Source organism: Anomaloglossus baeobatrachus, chromosome 3 (assembly GCF_048569485.1).
Source record: "Anomaloglossus baeobatrachus isolate aAnoBae1 chromosome 3, aAnoBae1.hap1, whole genome shotgun sequence".
NCBI lineage: Eukaryota > Metazoa > Chordata > Amphibia > Anura > Aromobatidae > Anomaloglossus > Anomaloglossus baeobatrachus.
This window is the reverse complement of record NC_134355.1, coordinates 46,331,806-46,354,266: the sequence shown is the minus strand read 5'-3', so window position 1 is coordinate 46,354,266 and position 22,461 is coordinate 46,331,806. Positions and strand designations below refer to the sequence as shown.

General features: G+C 42.2%; 2 protein-coding genes across 3 annotated transcripts in view; one reads left to right on the top strand and one right to left on the bottom strand.

The window, feature by feature from the left end:
• UBR2 (ubiquitin protein ligase E3 component n-recognin 2) overlaps positions 1-10,550 on the top strand; it is a 394,151-nt gene extending 383,601 nt beyond the window's left edge. For both annotated transcript variants that reach the window (XM_075339174.1, XM_075339175.1), the window contains exons 44-47: positions 2,015-2,092; positions 2,172-2,342; positions 4,040-4,141; positions 7,236-10,550. In XM_075339174.1, the coding sequence (XP_075195289.1) occupies positions 2,015-2,092; positions 2,172-2,342; positions 4,040-4,141; positions 7,236-7,377 (493 nt within the window). In that variant the 3' untranslated portion in view covers positions 7,378-10,550. The remainder of the gene's footprint in view (positions 1-2,014; positions 2,093-2,171; positions 2,343-4,039; positions 4,142-7,235) is intronic.
• A 10,683-nt stretch (positions 10,551-21,233) lies between these two features.
• PRPH2 (peripherin 2) overlaps positions 21,234-22,461 on the bottom strand; it is a 61,695-nt gene continuing 60,467 nt past the window's right edge. Inside the window, exon 3 of the mRNA XM_075338005.1 lies at positions 21,234-21,458. Within this exon, the coding sequence (XP_075194120.1) occupies positions 21,234-21,458 (225 nt within the window). The remainder of the gene's footprint in view (positions 21,459-22,461) is intronic.

The window sequence follows — 22,461 nt, the reverse complement described above, 5'->3', positions numbered from 1 at the left end:
GCTTTGTGTAACGGTATTACAGTGAGTAAAGATCTTCTATTTAGCCAACAAGTTGGTAAAAATCTAATTTAAAGTGTTTCTCTCATGATACATCTCCCCAGGCTGCTGTCATGGTCTGTAGACCGCACGCACTACTGATTGATTGACAGTTCAGGCCAGCAACATGTTCATGTTGCTAGCCAGGACTGTGAGCTCGCGATGAGGCTTTAGGAGGCAGACTTGTCTCTGCTCCATCAGAAGAACAGTTCCAGCAAGCAAGCCTTATTGCTGTGCTTACAAGATGAGTAGGAAAGAGCTTGTAAGCGCTGGCGACTTTCTGGCGACTCCAAGAGGACGTCGAAGATGGTCCGCCTGGCAATGATGAATAAAAAAAAAGAGAAAAGCAAAGTGCAGACTAGTACCTGACCCCAGCCTGAGTGGCCAAAGCAGTCCCCAACTATTCTCCCTTAGTCAAAAAGACTGCTGGAACACCATTGTAAATGTGAACAGGGTGCTAGCCAAAATATACACTATATAAGGTGAAAGCTGCACACCAAATTCAGAGAAATATGAACAAGCATAACTGCTTTATAATACATAAGGAATGAAAAATACAATTAGCCATATAAAAAATTGAAATGTGACATTGCATAACTGCTGAGGATTATTTGAAGAAAGAGATATTTAGCTAATGTATTGATCAATTCATTACTGCCCCTTAACCACTTCACGGTAATCTCTTATTTATGGGGTCCCTAACCAAATGTTACCTCTATATGCGGTTAAAACCTGCTGTGTATGGGAAGCAAGGGACCTGGCTATATAGGAAATTGAATAAACATGGCTAAAGGGCGGGACTGGGTTCTCAGAAAAAACTGCATTACAATCAAAATGACTGCCGGAACACCATTGTAAATGTGAACAGGGTGCTAGCCAAAACCATAGGTACCCATACACAAAAGCAGGTTTTAACCGCACATAGAGGTAACATTTGGTTTGGTACCCATACACACAAGCAGGTTTTAACCACATATAGAGGTAACATTTGGTTGGGGACCCCATCAATAAGAGATTACCGTGAAGTGGTTAGGGGGCAGTAGTGAATTGATCAATACATTAGCTATATATCTCCTTTTTTTTTTTTTTCTTTTCTTCAAATAATCCTCAGCAGTTATGCAATGTCACATTTCAAAATTTTTCATATGGCTAGTTGTATTTTTCATTCCTTATGTATTATAAAGCAGTTATGCTTGTTCATATTTCTCTGAATTTGGTGTGCAGCTTTCACTTCATATAGATTGCCCAACTATTCTCCCAACCGTCAGTGTTGCCCAATAGTTGGCAAACCTAGATTACCTTTTGCTTTCTAATATTTTTGGTCACCGACAATCTAAAAAAGAAAAATCCTGGGAAGCTTGACTGAACGCATCCTTGATATTCCCAAATACTCTCAAGTCCTCATCTTTTATATTTCTGGCTGCTAAATAAACCATAGCCTTGTCCTGGATTAAACAGGACTTGATCTTTGAGGTTAAAAGGCGTCTTTCATTGTACATGATAGTTTTTCATTTATTGGCCATACTTACTGATAACGTTCACAGGTTTATAAGGTCCTATTCTTACACTAAGTGAAGGTGTAGCAAAAGGGGTTTTGTCAACATCCTCCACCCAAGGAAATCACCCTGGGTGGAGGATGTCGGCTGTACCCCTTTTGCTACACCTTCACTTAGTGTAAGAATCTCTACCACCGTTGTCTCTACAGAAAGTTCCCAGTAATTGTGATTTAGAACCGTTCCTCCCCGACAGTCGTCCTCCCCCCCCCCCTAAACAGATGAAGTTGGGGAGAAAAGGACGGAACATCAGATTTCCAACAGCCGGCTAATCCTTAGAGATGGTCTCAGAGGGAACACAAGAAGGCTCGATCGAGCTTTCCTCTGACAGTCAAGTGAGAATGATGATTCAGCCGGCAGCTATCTAATGTATATTTAGGCCTTTTAATCTGGTGCATTATAATTTTTTTTTTATTTCTTCATAGTTACCCACGAGAGTCTAATAAGCTCATAGATCTGCCAGAGGATTACAGCAGTCTGATCAATCAAGCATCAAATTTTTCGTACGTAGCAAAAGCAGAATAATCCGATGGATTGTAGTCCTATCGGGATCTTTGTTTGACTTTTCTATTTTTGATCTAGGTGTCCAAAATCTGGAGGAGATAAGAGCAGAGCCCCCACCCTGTGTCTGGTCTGCGGTGCCATGCTTTGTTCTCAGAGCTATTGTTGCCAGACGGATCTGGATGGAGATGACGTGGGCGCCTGCACAGCACACACGTACAATTGTGGCTCAGGGATGGGGATCTTTCTCAGGTCAGTAGTCGCCCGTTATGTCTTAGTGGCCAAATGTCGGCTTCATTCACCGATGTCTTCCCGATTCACCAATAGGGAGAATCCTGTTAATCGAGGCAGGTAGTCACCCTCTTTATTGACATTTCATCCTGTTATTTGCTCAGATTTTAACACTGTTTTCTCATAAACATAGCATTAAAAACTAAAGTATAGCTGAAAGAATTTTCCCATGTCTTCTGAATAGCATTGGGGGACACAGGACCGTGAGTATATGCTACTACTAGGAGGCTCAACACTAGGTGAAAATAAAGTGCTAGCTCCTCCTGAGTGTTAGTTTCCTCTGACATGAGGCCGCTCTGGTTTAGCCCAGTGCCCTTTTTTTTTTTTTTTTTTTTGGTGCACCGGTCCTGGAGGTACTGCAATACCGGGTCAATGCGTGGAGTGGACAGAGAAAGCTCTTCTTCCATCTTCCTGTTCTAAAAATCCATTGACAGACCTTCATCAGATCTCCTGCACATTTTATTTTTTGTCAACCATAGACTCCTTAGTCACAGGCAAAAAACAGCCCCATGTTGGTACATTGGTTGCACTGCTCTGGATCTGCTTAGATCAACTTCTCTTCCAATCTGGGGCTCCGGGCAATCACATGATGGCGGCTGTGGCAGTGTGGGCAAATATGAAGCCGTTAGGGTGCGTATTCACGATCAGTGTTTGCTGCGTTTTGGACTCAGCATGCTTCAGCAAAACACTGCATTGTACAGTACAAGCACAGTGGATGGATTTCTAGAAATCTTGTGCCCACTGTGCTTGTTTTTTCCGCAGCAAACACTGACCTGGGGTGCGTCCTTCCAGGCCGCAGCATGTCAATTGTTTGTTGTGGATTCGCATGCGTCCTCCGTAGGGAGAACACAAGCGAGAGACCGCAGCACCCCAAACCCTGATTGTGGGTACAAGCAGCTGCGGTCTCCTGCGGATTAGACGCACGGCCCCGCAGGTCAGGATGCAATGAGTCCTGACCGTGGGCACATACCCTAAAAAAGTGACATGCTTCTCCTTCGGGCAACTTCTGCTCAGAAGCTGCCCATTCTCTATACTTGAAGTTGTCTACTATTTGGAGAACCCCTTCTCAGTCCTTACATGCGCCACCAAAAAAATAAAAGAACCTATACTCCCCTCCAGTACCGCCACGTTTAAGCAATTAACAGGAAGTGAGTGCTGCCGCTGCCACTCACTTCCTGTTAATTACTTAACCGTATGAAGGCGGGGAGAAGGAAGCCGGGGCTGATTGGTTACGGGGCTTATGTGTCATAATAATGTCACATAGGCCCCTGGAAAGCGAGTTGCGACATCGCTAGAACCACGGCCGCACCGGAGGGGAGTTTAGGCTTTTTTATGGGGAATGAGAAAGGGTTGTCTAAGTAGTGGACAACCCCTTTTAACAAGATGGCGTAACAGCAGCGAGACCACCTCAGGGAAACGACCGCCTGTGTTTTCCTGAAGTGGGAGTAATTCACAATTACAACTTGTCTCTCAAACAAATAAACCCTTAGATGAAAAAACAGGTTACAGGAGGAAAAATCAAAAGTGCAAAAACGTCAAATAACCCTGTTCTTAAGGGGTTTAAGTTATAGCGCTAGAAGACATTGCAGTAGACCCTCCTTTTCTGGTTGTTAAAGGTGATGTATAAAGTCTCTATTAATTTGTTTCTGCTTTTACAGAGTAAGAGAATGTCAGGTCCTCTTCTTGGCTGGTAAAACTAAGGGCTGTTTCTATCCTCCGCCATATCTGGATGATTACGGAGAGACCGATCAAGGACTACGGTACGTGAAACAGCTTATGTCGTCAATAATAATGGTACACTGTCAAGCCCCAAAAAAATAATGATGTGTTCCTCTCATTGAATTACCATAGCATTTCTGCTTTGCCCACAACTATCCTTTAGATTAAAAGCTGATATTCATGGTTTCAGGCTAGCGATCGGCAGACTCGCAGATAGCCGGGTCCAACCGGATATCTGGCCGGATGCCGGTCCCCATATAAGTCTATGGGGATCTGAATCGGGAGCTTAAAATTGATGGTAGAAAGGGCTAGGGGGATTAGAGCAGGCGCTTTATACTTACCAGTTGCCTTGTGGCTCGAACGCTACCTCTGGTACCGCTATTTTTAGGCTAGCGGAGCGCAATAAGCTTGGGCCTCCCTAGCCTGAGAATACCAGGCTCCAACTGTCGGGTTTTAAAAATTATTTATATATATATTTATATATATTTTATTTATTTTTTAAATGCATGCAGTTCCTCCTATTTTGATACAGAGCCAAGATAAGTGCATGGCTGCAGCCTGTAGCCGTATACTTTGTCTGTGCTGGAAAAAAAGAGGAAATTCAGCTCACCCGATCCACATGGAGACCAATTTGAAGGACGGTGCACGGAAAATAGTCGGCCAGCCTGTAAAGTCCAAGAAAGGAGAAACTCCAGCATCCAAGTCTATAAATGTAATAAAAATTCCTGTTTATTAGATATACAGTACAGACCAAAAGTTTGGACACACCTCATTCAAAGAGTTTTTCTTTATTTTCAGGACTCTGAAAATTGTAGATTCACATTGAAGGCATCAAAACTATAAATTAAAACATGTGGAATGAAATACTTAGTGTGAAACAACTGAAAATATGTCTTATATTCTAGGTTCTTCAAAGTAGCCACCTTTTGCTTTGATTTCTGCTTTGCACACTCTTGGAATTCTCTTGATGAGCTTCAAGAGGTAGTCACCGGAAATGGTCTTCCAACAGTCTTGAAGGAGTTCCCAGAGATGCTTAGCACTTGTTGGCCCTTTTGCCTTCACTCTGCAGTCCAGCTCACCCCAAACCATCTCGATTGGGTTCAGGTCTGGTGACTGTGGAGACCAGGTCATCTGGCGTAGCGCCCCATCACTCTCCTTCTTAGTCAAATAGCCCTTACACAGCCTGGAGGTGGGTTTGGGGTCATTGTCCTATTGAAAAATAAATGATGGTCCAACTAAACGCAAACTGTATGGAATAGCACGCCACTGCAAGATGCTGTGGTAGCCATGCTGGTTCAGTATGCCTTCAATTTTGAATAAATCCCCAACAGTGTCACCAACAAAGCACCCCCACACCATCACACCTCCTCCTCCATGCTTCACGGTGGGAACCAGCCATGTAGAGTTCATCCGTTCACCTTTTCTACAAAGACACGGTGGCTGGAGCCAAAGATCTCAAATTTGGACTCATCAGACCAAAGCACAGATTTCCACTGGTCTAATGTCCATTCCTTGTGTTCTTTAGCCCAAACAAGTCTCTTCTGCTTGTTGCCTGTCTTAGCAGCTATTTTACCATGAAGGCTGCTGCACAAAGTCTCCTCTTAACAGTTGTTCTAGAGATGAGAAGGTGTGTCCAAACTTTTGGTCTGTACTGTACATTATGATTCAGAACTTGCTTTTTTTAAAATTCACATGGTGATAGGCGATGGTACGCGTTTCAAGCGTCTCACGCGCTTGGTCTTAATCCATTAGGAGAAAAAACAAAAAGCCAGCACTAAATGTGCACTTCAGCACTAAACATTCCAAACTGTATTTATTATAAAAATTGAGATTTTTGGCAAAAAATTGCAATTTCTTGAGCTGCCTCGCCACGTCACGGCAAATCTCATTTGAGGCAGTCCTACACTAAAATATTTTTATAAAATGTGCCATACGGCCTCACATATGAATAGTAGAACTGCTCTTAGCAGCACTCACCTGGTCTATTTCAATCCCGTACCCATGACTGAGTCATGGCTGTGGGCGGGACAGGTCCAAGCAAATGCTGCATGAAGTAAATAGCCTGTGGACAAAGCCTGATGACTTAATGTGAACAGTCACCAACCGCCAAAATCTAGACAGATGGAATACATCCCAAATTGGGGTGCATAGCAAGGTTTCCATTAGGATAAGAGCGTGAGACGCTCGAAATGCGTACAATCGCTTATCACCATGTGGATTTTATGATTCAGAACTTGCTTTTTTTAATGTATAGCTAATTAACGGTATTTTTTATTACATTTATGGACTTGGATGCTGGAGTTTCTCCTTTATTTATCTGTGCCCTGGGTATCATAATATGGGGGGACCCTACACCATTTTTTTTTTTTTTTTTTTTATTTTTACAGCAATATAGTCACACAGCATCTCTGATTGCAAGCAGCCAGACACGCAGTCACACAGGCTGGGGGCGCTGTCTGACTGCAACCAATCAGAGACGCCAGAACTGCCAGTGGGTGGGGGAAGCAGTGAATATGTATGAGGTTAATGAGCGGCCCGGACACATTGTACAGCTGCTCAACAGACTCGTTAAGTATACCGTGCCTGCTTTCCCCTTATTTTCTTTAATTTTCCTTTATTTCTTTAAATTACACGAGTTGCCATACCCAGGTCAGTTACCCGGTGTTCCCCGAGAACTCCGGGGTCGGTGCTCGGATACTTTTGAACTGTCAGGAATCTGCACTTTTAGGCTATGTGCCCACGCTGCGGATTTCTCGCGGAAAAGCCGCGGATTTTCCAGAAATCTGCAGCACAGCTACTCCCCAGCCATTTCTATGGCATTTGGGAAATCATGCGGATTTTCGTGTGGAAAAATCTGCAGCATGTCATTTATTGTTGCGGATTTTCGTGCGGATTTTGCCTATTCAATTGAATTAAAAAAAAATTGCAAAATCCGCATCAAATCTGCACCTATGAAAAGGTGCGGATTCCGGGGGAAAGCTGCGGATTTTGATGCAGAAAAATCTGCAGATACAGAGTCCCGTGGGCACATAGCCTTACAGTCCAGGTCCGCCCATCACTCTTTCAAATGTATCAGCTGATCGCCCAGCCAAGGTTTGTACCAACATGAACATTTTGTTATTAATTTTTTTTTAGACGCGGGAATCCTCTTCATCTCTGCAAAGAGCGTTTCAAAAAGATCCAGAAACTTTGGCAGCAGCACAGCGTCACCGAGGAAATCGGACACGCGCAGGAAGCAAATCAGACGCTCGCTGGCATCGAATGGCAGCATTTATAATACAGGCATATGGTCTTTATTTTTGTCATTTTCAGTTGTCTTTTTTTTTTTGTTTTTGTTTTTTTAGCCGCCCCATTTTCTAAAAAAACAAAAAGAAAAAAGCAAACAAAAAGCCCTTCCATTATTAATTCTTCAGCCATCGCATACACAGTTCAGTCTTTAATTTATATTTCATTGTGTAGAGTATGTAATAAAGCGGAAGCTTGTAACACTATAAACGTCAGATTTCTCCCTTCTCTTATCTTGCTCCTTCCATTGTAAGAAGCGGTGAAGTGTGTGGGAAAAATTCCTTTAAGGGCGCTCTCACACATCCGTCGTTTCGCCGGTTTGACGGATGCGGCGCACGCCAGTACAGTATGATACAGTACAGTGGCAGCGCCGCAACTTCCGGGTCACATGCTCTGGTCACATGACAGCATGTGACCTGCACTTGTTGCGCTGCCAGTGTACTGTATATACTGTACTGGCGTGCGCCGCATCCGTCAAACCGGCGAAAAGCCAGATGTGTGAGAGCGTCCTTAGAAGGACATCATCATAAACATTGTGTAGACTCGATCTTTATTAGACCTCCTAATCTTTGGCAAACCCTTTACGATACCTGCACACAAGGTGATAAATTCAGCAGAAGCCACACATATATAAATTTTTAATTTTTTTTTTTTAATTTCTTTTTTTAATATATAATTTAGTCATATCATTTAGTTTAGAGGAGTATTCCAATTTTCCAGCCCTTTAAATGTTATTCTCTGTGTAATGAAAAGCTGTACAATTCTGTGCTTTTTGTATAAATTCTTCAGCTCCATGCTACAAAAAAAAAATAATAATAATAAAAATCTGTCCTAGTCGGGTGACCATAGCGTGATCAAGAAAGATTTGTAATTTCTGTTGGACGTAAACATTGAATTTTTGCATAAATGTCAAAAAAGGAGGATTTTATCCAGAAATAACTTTTATTGTGAGAAAACAGAGTGCCCCTTTTAGGGTATGTACTATGTGCGTACGCTGCAGAAATTTTCTGCAGCAAAAGATCCATACAATTTTGGTGTGTGTTTTTTGGTGAGTTTTTGGGTGTATTGAGTGGCTGGAAGGGCTAAAAAAGGCAAGAAAAAAACGGACCAACAATTGACACGCTGCACAAAAAACTGCAAGGAAAAAAGAAGCAGCGTGCGCACAGCATTTGTGATCTCTCATAGACTTTGCTGGGATAAGGATAGACATGCAGATTTGGGCGATAAACTGCACCAAAACGGCATAAAAAAACTGCGCCGTGCGCACAGGGTCTTAAAGGGTTTTTTTTATTCACATCATAAATGAGTAGCATTGCAAAGTGCTTGTGGAATGCAGCAATTTTGCAATTTACACCTTATTAAAAAACTGAAGAATAGAGGGGTTTTTGATTCTATTGTTTACTGCTCCCTGCCTAGGTGAGGCCGCAGCGATGGCTGGCTTCCTGAAGCTGGCGGGAACGCTCGATCTGACAAGCGTCAGTGCTTTCACCCTGCCTCTGCTTGCATCGGGCGAGAGCGCACAGTTCAGGCTGGCGATGGGAGGATGTCGCTAATCTGAGCTGTCAAGCTGTCAATCATCAGGATAGCAAGCAGGCGGAAAGCCTTTAGGCTGGCGAGCAGCACGCTCTTGAAGATTGAGTGTGAGCAGCTCCTGTTTTCCTCATACATTTAAAGGCTTGTTCACTACTTTGACATTGATCGCCTATTTTTAGCATAGGGCATCAATGTCTGATCGGCCAGGGTCCGACACCCCGCACCCCCGTTGATCAGCTGCTCTTGGTCCCAGCAGCAGGCAGCGGTAAATTCTCAGCTCCGGCGCTGCTCTGTCTTCCGATAGCGGCAGCAGCTGGGTATTGTACATCCGCCTCCTATTGATTAGAATGGGAGGCAGATGTACAGTACCCGGCCAAAGCCACTTTCAGAAGATGGAGCAGGTCCGGAAGTGAGCATTTCCGGCTGCCTGCTGCCGCCGCCGGGACCGGAAACAACTGATTGACAAGAGTACGGGCTGTCAGACCCAAGCCGGTCACACATTGATGACCTATGCTAACTATATGCCATCAATGTTAATGTAGTGGACAGCCCCTTTAATTTATGGCAAAAACGGGCTACTCACACAGTAATCACCCTTTTAAATAAGCCCTTAAGGCAAAACCATTGCTTATCTGGATCTTATTCTGCAATATGACTTTCCTCTTCTAAAAAATACTGTCAAATATCAAAATAAGATATTTGCCAGAAACGAGTAGCTTGCTTTTTAAAGGGGCAGTTTGCAATAGGCCACAATTCGCTCTCAGATGTGTTCCCATCTGGATAGTTATATAGCAATGTGAAAAAAAGATGCTTCTGCTTTCCGGTCTTCACCTATACAGAGATATATCAGTATAGGACACATCCTAGGGCGACCAAGCCGTTTAGTTTCTGACATATGGTAATTTGTCGTTTTCACCCACCCTAACTATAGGACATCTATAGGGAGCATCCCATACTTCTGACTTTACGCTTTTCTTCATCGTTCTCATTGCGCTTGCATTTCTCTTATACTTGAACATAATTTGACTTTTTATTTGCCTGTTAAAACATGGCTGCCCTCAGACGTAAGCTTGCATCTCTATCTGCTGCTAGAGGGGTGAGCTGCAGTACCACATATGGCCTGTGGACAAAAGTGGCACTGTTCTGGATCAATGCAGCCTTGTTTTTCTAATCTCCCAAAAGCAGTTAGATAATAATGGCAGATCTATGGTAAATCCCATAGGCATATATTACCGTGACTGTAGGGAAAAAAAAATGTTCAATTGACATGGGCCCTTATTTACCTTTACATGGCACCATCATTATGGTCATTCAGGATGACACAGGCAAGAAAATAGAGTAGCAACACTTAGCACAATAGGCACAGATGCCCAATGCTGGTGAATACCAAACTTTTGACTTTTTGGGCACTTATAGTAACATCGTGTGTTGATTAACCAATAGTTATGGATTTGGGTTTTCTTTAGCAATCAGGGCCTGTATCTGTATATTTAACATAATGCTGAATTAAAGGAGTTTTCTGGAAAACCTCATATCCTGGCTGCAGTTTATTTAAAAAAAAAAAAAAAACTGTGCTTCACTCACACTTCCCAGGTCCGGCATTCCATCAACAGTGCTGCAGTCATTCACTGAGCACAGCAGGTCTGCCTGAGTTGATGGGATGAGCAGCATAAAACCACTGAGCTCCCTGACTGGCTGCAGCGCTGTTGATGTGACAGCCCTGTCACAATAACTGAACCCTGGCCTAGGTCCAGACTTTGTGCTGGACCTGGGCAGGGAGAGTAAAGCAAGGTTGTTTTTTGTTGTTTTTTTTTTTTTTTTTTTTTTTTTTTTTAAACTATAGCCTGAGAATATGGGTTTTCGAAACTGGAAAACCCCTTTAAGCACCTCTGTAGCGCAGATTTCCATAGGACACGCTTTATATCATTGACTACCAGGTAGTCTTACTTTATAAAATGTGCTCATAAAATCCTAAAAATCCTAACCAGAGGTCACTTATCACAGAGAGATTTACCTCTCTCAGATCTGTTGTAGGGCACCGTGGGTTTTTTTTTTCTCGTCTGTTCCGTATTTCCCGCCTTTTTCGGTTGGTTTCGGTTTGGCACATTGGTGATTATAGCTGTGAACGTTTTGGATGATTTGTAGTCATTATTGATTTGTAGTGGTGTGACTCGTAGAAGGGGACACTCATCGCCTAAACATTTGGGAAACTAGTTTAACCATATATATATATATATATATTCTGGCTCTACTGCAAGACTCCGGTGGTCTGGGACATGTCTAAAGTCCAGACATCATAACTACAGTTGGGGCACGGGTTGTAATCGCACCCAAGGCCTAAAAATATCCCTTTGGCCCATGTGGGGGAAAAAAAATAAATACTATTAAAGATTTTGTTACATGGCGAACCACAAGTCTACATGCTAAAACCGGGAGTATAATCGCTGCACCAGCAGATCTACCAGAATACATGTTCAACGAACTCAAACCCAAAGGGACCCTGTCTGTTGTGTGAATCACAGGCCGCATGTGCCTTCATTTATCAAAACTGATAAACACATAGCTGGGATGATTTAGGAAATCCTGCACTCGCATTGGATTGCCCGCGATGGCCCTTGAGGTCCCTTCCAACTCTACCATTCTATGATTCTATTCTAGTGAAGTGGTTTTCAGCTCACCTGTCATCCGACGCCACAAAAATCCTCGGAGTGCACGAAGTTCTCCGGCCAGTCCACGCCGGTGAATCAGAAGGAGTAAGGAAGTATATGGACTCGGCACAATCTCCTTAAAAATAACTTGAATCCTTTATTGAAAAATTACTAGTTAAAATCAGCCAACAAACGCATTGCACCAAGTATGATACAGGAGAAACGTAACGCGTTTCGGACATGGTATTAAAAACAAAAAAGTCCTTAATCATAAGTTACCTTATGGTAACTTATGATTAAGGACTTTTTTGTTTTTAATACCATGTCCGAAACGCGTTACGTTTCTCCTGTATCATACTTGGTGCAATGCGTTTGTTGGCTGATTTTAACTAGTAATTTTTCAATAAAGGATTCAAGTTATTTTTAAGGAGATTGTGCCGAGTCCATATACTTCCTTACTCCTTATGATTCTATTCTGCAGCTTTGGTTTTCTGACCCAGCACTACAAATTCTTTACATAAAAGTGGCATAAATAATGATAAAAATCTACTCCAGTTGGAAACCTTTCTTGCGCTTTTGCACATCATTGCAAAGATGTGGCAAATTGCAGCTTGCCCTTCTTCAGGATTAGTGTGTAGAATGCCAGTCCTGGTGAATTGGACAACCAGTCCCATGGGCACTGGATAATTGGAGTCTTGCAGTAGCTGTTAATGACTTAATAAGAGTACAGACCTATAATAAGTAGTTCTGGCCCTGGTTGGCTGCTCCCAGTACGACATATGTGATAACCCATTAAGTCCCTTTTATTACTACATTTATTTTGATTGCTATTTAGCCCATTAACGCTTTGGAGACTTTTTTTTTTTCCCTTGCTCAGCATGTATTTATGTTTAATGTAGAAATATTCATGTAAAAAAAAAATGTATGAATGGAATTCAATTTGGAAAAGTTTTAATTCTTTAATATACATGAAATTCTTGTAATATTTGAATGTAACATATGTATAAAAAAACACAACTTATCCAAATTAAATGCATTAGCTGTTACCGTTTTTTTTTTGTTGTCCACTTATTGACCTCCTGTGTGTTTTGCTGACTAGGATGCCACAGGCTCAATATTGAAGTATCCCAGATATGTCAGCGCTAAGCTAGAGATGACCTGGATACTTGTATAGCAGGCAGGTAGGACCAGAATGTAAAGGTGATTATGATATTAGTCTTCATAAGAAGCAGGTAACGCTTACTCATCGCAAATTAATGCAAGATAGACACTTTTGGTAAGAGTCAGGGGGTCAGTGCCAAATTCGCTGCAGTAGAACTGCAGATATAATGCCATTTTAGATGTCAGGCAAGATTCTATAGATTGTATACACATGTGCAGATATATACCTAGGTCTTACATTTTTATTAGTGATTCTCAACTTGGGACAATTCCTTCTTTTTGAAAGGGTCTCGTAACAATAAGGTGATCAACAAGTGTGTTCTCAACTAATCAGTGTAAACCTGTGTTATGCAGGGGATTTGGAGCTCTGTGTCAGAAAAACAAAGCTGTATATTTTGATAGATGCTAAACTGGGGGTAAAATGGGAGTGCGTCTTACAATACGGATATGGCTTACCGAGGCGGCAGTGGTGGAGCGGGGTCAAAGGAGGCAGGGTATGCGATACTGAGGGTGTTACTGCAGTGTAGCGGAGGCGGGTGCATTGAACTGACTGCAGGCTCTATTGAATAGAACGCAATGAACTTAAAGAAAATGGCTGTGGAGGAGGCGAATATGTAGATTGACGTGATGGACTTCAAGAAAATGGCTGCCGAGACCTTTCTGCACACACGCCACCTCTGCAGCCATTTTCTTGAAGTCAATAGAGGGCTATTAAATGTAGTCCGTAGTCAGATCAGGCGCCCAGTGCCGCACCGACACCCTGCCCTGTGACCCTCCTGAGTCCTCCACTACAGTGACACCCCCACCGCCCGCCAGCAGATCAGTGGCGCCTGCTGCCACGAGACCCCCGAGGCCGTAGTATTGCTGACCCTCCATCCACTGACCCTCCTGAGATGCAACACCCCCTCCTCTGAGCCTGCAGCATCGCTGACCCTGCCTCCTGTGACGTTCCTAAGCCGCAACACCACTGCCGCACCCCCTGGTAAGACACTAAGATTATAAGATGACCCTCATTTTAACATTAAAAATTATTTTTTTCCTATTTTCCTCCTAATTTTGGAATGCGTCTTATAAACCGAAAAATACCATAATTTCCCACACAACCCCAAAAAAAGGCCGGACAAAATTGTTGGCAAACAACATTGAACGAGCATCACATGCTTCTAACAAACTCACCTGTAGCAAGTAACAGGTGTGGGCAATATGAAAATCACACCTGAAACCAGAATAAAAGGGAGAAGTTGACACAATTTTTTGCATTGTGTGTCTGTGTGCGCCAAACTAAGCATTGAGAACAGAAAGAGGATAAGAGACCTGTCATGGGCCATAAGAACCAAAATTGTTGAAAAATATCAACAATCTCAAGGTTACAAGTCCATCTCCTGAGATCTTTGTTCTTTTGTCCACCGCAACATAATTAAGACGTTTACAACCCATGGCACTGTAGCTAATGTGTTTGAATGTGGACGACAGAGAAAAATTGATGAAAGTTTGCAATGCAGCATGGTGGATAAGCAGCCCCAATCAAGTGCCAAAGAGATTCAAGGTGTCCTAAAGGCTCAGGGTGCATCAGTGTCAGTGCAAACTATCTGTCCACGTTTGAATTATATTAAAATGCTATAGAGGAGACCCAGGAGGACCCCACTACTGACAGACCTAAAAACAGTAGGGCATCATCAATTCAATACGCATCTACACCTTGTATACAGAAATGATATGATATGAAACCCATGACACCATGAATGCTGGTCACGCATATGGCACTCATTTAACTTTGATGCTCAAAGTTGCCCCTGTCAGCTGAAATGCACATCTCTACTCTGGACAGCATGCTGTGTCTTGCTGCACGTTGTGCAATATGGTGGGTGACACGTTTGCACAAGCATCTGTGATACGTCATCGTAGGTCCTGCAATGTTGGTGGAGGGGTCGCATACACCTGCTGTTTGATGTGACCTCACAGAAAGAAGTCCAATGGGGTCAAGTCAGGTGAGCATGGAGGCCACTCCACGCAGCCCCCATACCCAATGACTTGTAGGAAGGTCTCCATGAGGTATCGCTTCATGTCCACAGCCTTGTGAGTTTTACACGTTCTAATCATAGCATTTCTGTATGCAAGGTGTCGATTCGTATTGAATTGATGATGCCCTACAACTTTAATTCACTGTTTTTTTTCTCTCTCTCGTTCTGTTTTCGAGATAAAAATGCTAACTCCGTTGTTTTCCACCAGGTGGCGCTATAGGTGGTTTCATTGCATAGCGCATGGCTACTTTACTATACCTAGACACCACTTCTATGCCTATAGCTGGCGCCTTTCTCAAGTTAATGGCGGTGGACCTACTGTATGTATATGTATATATATATATATATATATATATATATGTATGTGTGTATATATATATATATGTATATGTATGTATGTATGTATGTATGTGTGTATATATATATATATATATTTTACAGTGCCTTGCGAAAGTATTCGGCCCCCTTGAATTTTTCAACCTTTTCCCACATTTCAGGCTTCAAACAAAGATAAAAAAAATTTAATGTTATGGTGAACAATCAACAACAAGTGGGACATAATTGTGAAGTTGAACGATATTTAGTGCTTATTTTAAATTTTTGTAAAAAATAAAAAACTGACAAGTGGGGCGTGCAATATTATTCGTCCCCTTTACTTTCAGTGCAGCAAACTCACTCCAGAAGTAAATTGAGGATCTCTGAATGATCCAATGTTGTCCTAAATGACTGATAATATAATCCACCTGTGTGCAATGAAGTCGCTGTATATATACACCTGCTCTGTGATAGTCTCCGTGTTCTGTTTAAAGCACAGAGAGCATCATGAAGACCAAGGAACACAACAGGCAGGTCCGTGAAACTGTTGTGGAGAAGTTTAAAGCTGGATTTGGTTGTAAAAAGATTTCCAAAACTTTAAACATCCCAAGAAGCACTGTGCAAGTGATCATATTGAAATGGAAGGAGTATCATACCACTGCAAATCTACCAAGACCTGGAGATCCTTCCAAACTTTCATCTTAAACAAGGAGAAGACTGATCAGAGATGCAGCCAAGAGGCCCATGATCACTCTGGATGAACTGCAGAGATCTACAGCTGAGGTGGGAGAGTCTGTCCATAGGACAACAATCAGTCATACACTGCACAGATCTGGCCTTTTATAGAAGAGTGGCAAGAAGAAAGCCATTTATCAAAGATATCCATAAAAGGTGTCATTTAAAGTTTGCCACAAGCCATCTGGGAGACACCAAACATGTGGAAGAAGGTGCTCTGGTCAGATGAAACCAAAATCGAACTATATGGGCACAATGATAATGATATGTTTGACGTAAAAGGAACACCATCCCCACTATCAAACATTGTGGTGAAAGCATCATGGTTTGGGCCTGCTTTTCTTCAGCAGGGACAGGGAAGATGCTTAAAATTGATGGGAAGATGGATAGAGCCAAATACAGGACCATTCTTGAAGAAAACCTGTTGGAGTCTGCAAAAGACCTGAGCCTGGGACGGAGATTTGTCTTCCAACAATACAATGATCCCAAACATAAAGCAAAATCTACAATGGAATGATTCACAAATTAACGTATCCAGGTGTTAGAATGGCCAAGTCACAGTCCAGACCTGAACCCAATCGAGAATCTGTGGAAAGAGCTGAAAACTGCTGTTCACAAACGCTCTCCATCCAACTTCACTCAGCTTGAGCTATTTGCAAAGGAAGAATGGGAAAGAATTTCAGTCTCTCGATGTGCAAAACTGATAGACACATACCCCAAGCAACTTGCAGCTGTAATCGCAGAAAAAGGTGGTGCTACAGAGTATTAACTTAAAGGGGACAAATAATATTGCACGCCCCACTTTTCAGTTTATTTTTTACAAAAATTTAAAATAAGCAATACATATCATTCACCTTCTGTCCCACTTGTTGATTCTTCACCATAACATTAAAATTTTTATCTTGTTATGTTTGAAGCCTGAAACGTGGGAAAAGGTTGAAAAATGCAAGGGGGCCGAATACTTTCGCAAGGCACTGTATATATAGTATATACTGATTTATAAATATATATATACATATATATATACACCTGCAGCTAAAAAAGCCAACAAAATTCTGGGATGTATCAAGACAAGCATTGAATCTAGATCGAGAGGTGGTTATTATTCCCCCATACTCTGCCCTGGTCAGACCCCACCTGGAATACGGTGTACAGTTCTGGGCGCCCCATTCAAGAGAGACATCGATATATTGGCACAAATCCAGAGAAGAGCAACCAAGATGGTAGAAGGTCTGCAAACCATGTCATATGAAGACCGGCTAAAAGAAATAGGGATGTTAGGTTTGAAAAAGAGAAGGCTGAGAGGAGACTTAATAGCGGTCTACAAATATCTGACAGGTAGTCACAGTGCAGAGGGAACTACCCTATTCTCATTAGCACAAGGAAGTGCAAAAAGTAATGGGATGAAACTAAAAGGAAGGCGATTCAGATTAGACATTAGAAAAACTTTCTGAGGCCTAAGACACACATCCGTACCGCCGGTACGTGCTTGGCAGTTTTTTCACGTACCGGAGACACGTGGACCTATGTTTTCATTATTGTTTGGACACACGTAAGTATTGCGTGCGTCCGTGATTTTCTCACGCTGACATGTCCACGTATTCACCCGGCAGCACGCTCGTTATGAGCGTGTAAAGGAGGTGGGCGTGCTGTCATGGGCGCTAATCTCCGCCCATGCAAATTACCGGTTCTCCGTGTGCTATCGCGGATAGCACACGGAGAACACACGTGGCCCGCACGTACCCGAGACACGTACTTGCCTAACGCAACACGCAGGGAAAATACATGTCTCGCGGCACGTGCGTGTTTTTAACGGATGTATGTTGGAGGCCTGACAGTGAGGGCAATCTGAGTGGAACATGCGACCACGGGAGGTGGTGAGGGCAGTCAGGGAGTAAAACAGGCGACCATGGGAGGTGGTGAGCTCTCCATCAATGGAAATCTTCAAGCGTAAACTGGATAAACATATAGCTGGGATGATTTAGGAAAGCCTGCACTCGCTTTGGGTTTGACCCAATGGCCCTTGAGGTCCCTTCCAACTCTACCATTCTATTATTCTATTCTGCATCTTTGGTTTTCTGACCCAGCGCTGCAAATTCTTTACATAAAAGTGGCATAAATAATGATAAAAATCTACTCCAGTTGGACACATTTCTTGCGCTTTTGCACATCATTGGAAAGATGTGTCAAATTCCAGCTTGCACTTCTCCAGGATTAGTGTGTAGAATGCCAGTCCTGGTGAATTCCGACCATAGATTTAGAAGTTGTGATAGCCAAATTTTGGATTGAAAAGTTGGCATCTATGTTCCTTAATTTGCACACAACATTCACTAGAGAGATCGGATGTAGATAGTGTATTTAGGGATATGTTCTCACCTAATGATTAATTTAAAAGGTAACAATACTTAGGTAGAAAACAAAAATTTCAGATGTTATTTTTCTATCTTAGAGCTTGTCTACTACCGTAACTCAATTATTGTTTTTGCCATAAATGTGTAAGGATAATGCCCCTAAGGAACACCAGAGTGTATATACATTATACAGAGCAGTGTGTGTGTACATTTATACACTCTGCTGTATACATACAAGGGAGAGTAGTGTGAGCTCTACTGAATGGAGCCATGCCCGCCCACACAGCAAGCCATGCCCACCTGTCTATTATCAGAGCCTGGATTTGGAGATTTTGACGTGACATTACAGAAAGTTAAGGGATTCTTAACCAGAGATTGTGAAATTATGCTGGAAGCGAGGATAGTGCTGCGGAGTCTACCAGCGCTATATTCAAAAACAGCATGAGATGTCTTATCCCTTGTGCCAACGGTCTCTGATGCAAAGGAGGGCGTGAACCTCCCACACCAACACACTGTCTCTGATCTGCTGCATATAACTCACCACCACACACGGTCATGCAAAAGTCTGATCTGCAGTCTATATATCGCCCACATACTCTATTTGCTGCCTAAATCACACACACACACACACACTCTGATCTATCTATATCACACACACACACACACATTCACACACTCTGATCTGCAGTCTATATTCCACACACACTCATTCTCAAAACTCTGGTCTGTAGGCTACATCTGCCACACACTGATCTGCTGACATCTCTATATACACACTGTAATCTGCTGTCTACATCTCACCGCACTCACACTCTGGCCTGCTGTTTACAACCCCCTCCCCCCACACATATACACACTTTCTAATCGCTAAAATTTCTCCCGTGCCTCCCCCATACTCTGGAATGCTCTACCTCAGCATATCAGACTCTCCCCTACCGTGGAAAGCTTCAAGAGGAATCTCAAGACCCATCTCTTCCAACAAGCCTACAACCTACAATAACCCTCAGTCCAGTACACCACTGCGCAACCAGCTCTGTCCTCACCTATTGTACCATCGCCCATTTCCTGTAGACTGTGAGCCCTCGCGGACAGGGTCCTCTCTCCTCCTATACCAGTCTGTTTTGTACTGTTAATGATTGTTGTACGTATACCCCCTTTCACTTGTAAAGCGCCATGGAATAAATGGCGTTATAATAATAAATAATCTGCAGTCTACCGTACATCTCCGCCACATACACTGATTTGCTGTCTACGTCACCACACACACACCCTGATCTGCGGTCTACATCACCCCACTCACACATACACACTGATCTGCTGTCTACATCACCCACACACAGACTGATCTTCTGTCTAAATCACCCTGTCCTACACACACACACACACACACACACACACACAGTGTGTGTGATGTAGACAGCAGATCAGAGTGTGTGTGATGTAGACAGCAGATCAGAGTGTGTGTGTGTGTGTGATGTAGACAGTAGATCAGAGTGTGGGTGTTAATGTAGACAGCAGATCAGAGTGTGTGTGTGAGATATACAGCAGATCAGAGTTTGTGTGTGTGTGATATAGACAGCAGATCAGAGAGTGAGTAAGTGTGTGTGATGTAGACAGTAGATCACTCTCTGATCTGCTGTCTATATCACACACACTCTGATCTGCTGTCTACAACACACACACACACACACTCTGATCTACTGTCTACATCACACACACACACACTCTGATCTACTGTCTACATCACACACACACACTCTGATCTACTGTCTACATCACACACACACACACTGATCTGTATATCTCACACACTCTGATCTACTGTCTACATCTCACACACACACACACACACACACACACACACTCTGATCTGCTGCCTATATCAACACACAAACTGATCTGCTGTATCTCACACACACTTTAGGTGTGACCTCTAACATATTTGGATGCTTCCTTTAGACTTTTCTGGCATACTCTATATTGTATATGTTAAGAATAGATGAAAATCAAACCAACCTGAAATTCCCTGAAGACCGCTGTGGTGGCCGCATGTTGACTTCTTCCGTTTACAGCCTTTAGGGGGCGCTGATCATAAACAGCACAGGTTACAATGAGTTGCAGTCAACTCTATTTACCATCGGTACTCGTTTTATTGATGTCACTAAAAATGTACAAAGCCTGCATTGGCATAAACATCTGATCTGGTCAAACGGGTTTTTCACTAAAGTTATATTAACATTTCATAAAAATGCATTGTACACAGCGTTAAACAAGGTTGCACAAAGTTGAAACACTAATTTTGTTATTCAGTAACATGCAAGAATTTTATAAACAAATTTTTGATCTTTTTGTTTACTTTTTTTAACCATATCAAAACAGGATATGTTTTTTCTGGTTACTCTTGAGACTTTTGGTGCCCCGTTGGACGTTGCCCTGTCGTATTAAGCATTGGTGAAGTTTTGCAGGGCACTTCTGTTGACCCGCTGGTTTTGGTCAAATTTGTCAATAAATCTCCAGCCCAAACTAATGTACAGTCACCTTGGTTTTTATACGGGAACCACTAAGTAACAAATTGAATGTTGAGATTATCAAGGGGTTAATTTCCACAAACCAGTCTAGATAAGATCAGCCATCTATTGGTTTTACATTCTACCAACATCTCACTTTTTATCTCCAGTTCCTCCGTGAGCCCTTCCATCCTATATGTATATGTAAAATATATATATATTTACAGTATATATGTAGTACAGTACAGCAAACCTTCCTGTCAGCCGGGAATATAAGCCTGTTACGATGAGAATTCCTTATTGCTGTGTCCGTCAATTTAAAGGAAAAGCGCCCAATTAATAATAGTCAAAAATTTAGTTAAAAATTAAGAGTAATTTGGTGTGTGTGTTGTATATACATACATCAAATGTGCATATTGATATATCATTTGTAGTATATACGATTGCAAATCTATTAATTTGTAAAGGATTGCACATCTGGGGCAGGGGGGGGCCAAAATAAAATTCCCAAAGTGAAAATTTTCCCATTTGAAAAAGGTGACTTTTTTAAAAGAAAAGTCCTGGTTAGTCCTGATGTTCAGCTGACGGTGGCCACTGCTGGGGTCTTGTCTCCACCATCTCCTTCTGTGTTTTCCACCTGATTCTTCTTACCCAGACTTTTCACCATTCCTAAGAAAGATGCAACAGTCTCGTTCAAGCTTTTCTCTAGCAGCCAGCCTTCACTTTCACATTCAGGATCTTCGGGGTTTGCTATGCTGTCCAAGCTGGTATGCAGGTAGCGGAGACCAATCATGTCGCCCACCTGCAAAGTAGAGTCAACGAAAAATAGTTTGAGTATAAAAGAAGTGTTTCATAAGACATCTGTAAGATAATGGTCTTTTTTTTCTTGTGTTTTGACTGCAAACTTAGTGTATTAAAAACTTTGAGAATTGATATACCACACCAGATCAAGCTCCGTTACCAAGGTCAAAAAAAGGATAGGTTCTAACGTTTCGGCCTTAACATACAGGCCTTCGTCAGAGGTGATCTATGATAAGAAAATACAGAAAGGAAAACATAAGTTAGTCTCCATGAATCACAATTGTGTAATCACATAAATACATTGTGTCTGGATGTACAAAACTGATTTAAGAGGATCAATAAAAAACAAGGTCTACATATTGATGCATAGTAGAAAGCAAATCTGAGAAGAGTTTCATATTCCACATATGTACCACAATGAAAGATGAACGTTATATCTCACGAGGGGGAAGGCACCAAAGATGCTAGCCATACAGTGAAAACGAAAAATTGCGTAACGTACCTATAAAATCTTAAGAGATGTGTATACGTGTTTCACATGTATGGGGATCCAAATGAAAAGTTACGGTTGCCTAGAAAAATAGACAAAGACTTCAAAGATGGCCCCGACATAGGTTCCCAAGGGAGTTAGTAGAGGATAAGGGTTGTCCTCCGGAAGAACTGAGAAAATGTAAACAAATGAAAGTAGGGCAGAGGGATGGTAACAGAGGTGCAGAGAAAGGAGGAGCGAAAGAGGATAAACAATGAAGATGAAGGTAAGAGAAGAAAAGGAGAAAAAGAAGAAGGGGAAGAAAAGAAAAAGAGGGAAGAAATTGGAAGGAGAAGTCAGAGTAAACAGTGAATGCATAGGAGAGTACCTTTGCTGTTGACCAATGATGAGATATCAAAAAAGGAGCAGGAAGTCCAAATGGGTTATCAAAATTGTGGAATCCACTATGAAGTACTGTGTCCAAAAAATAATAATCTATATATATAATTGCCTTATTCTGTCTGTCTGTCTGTCT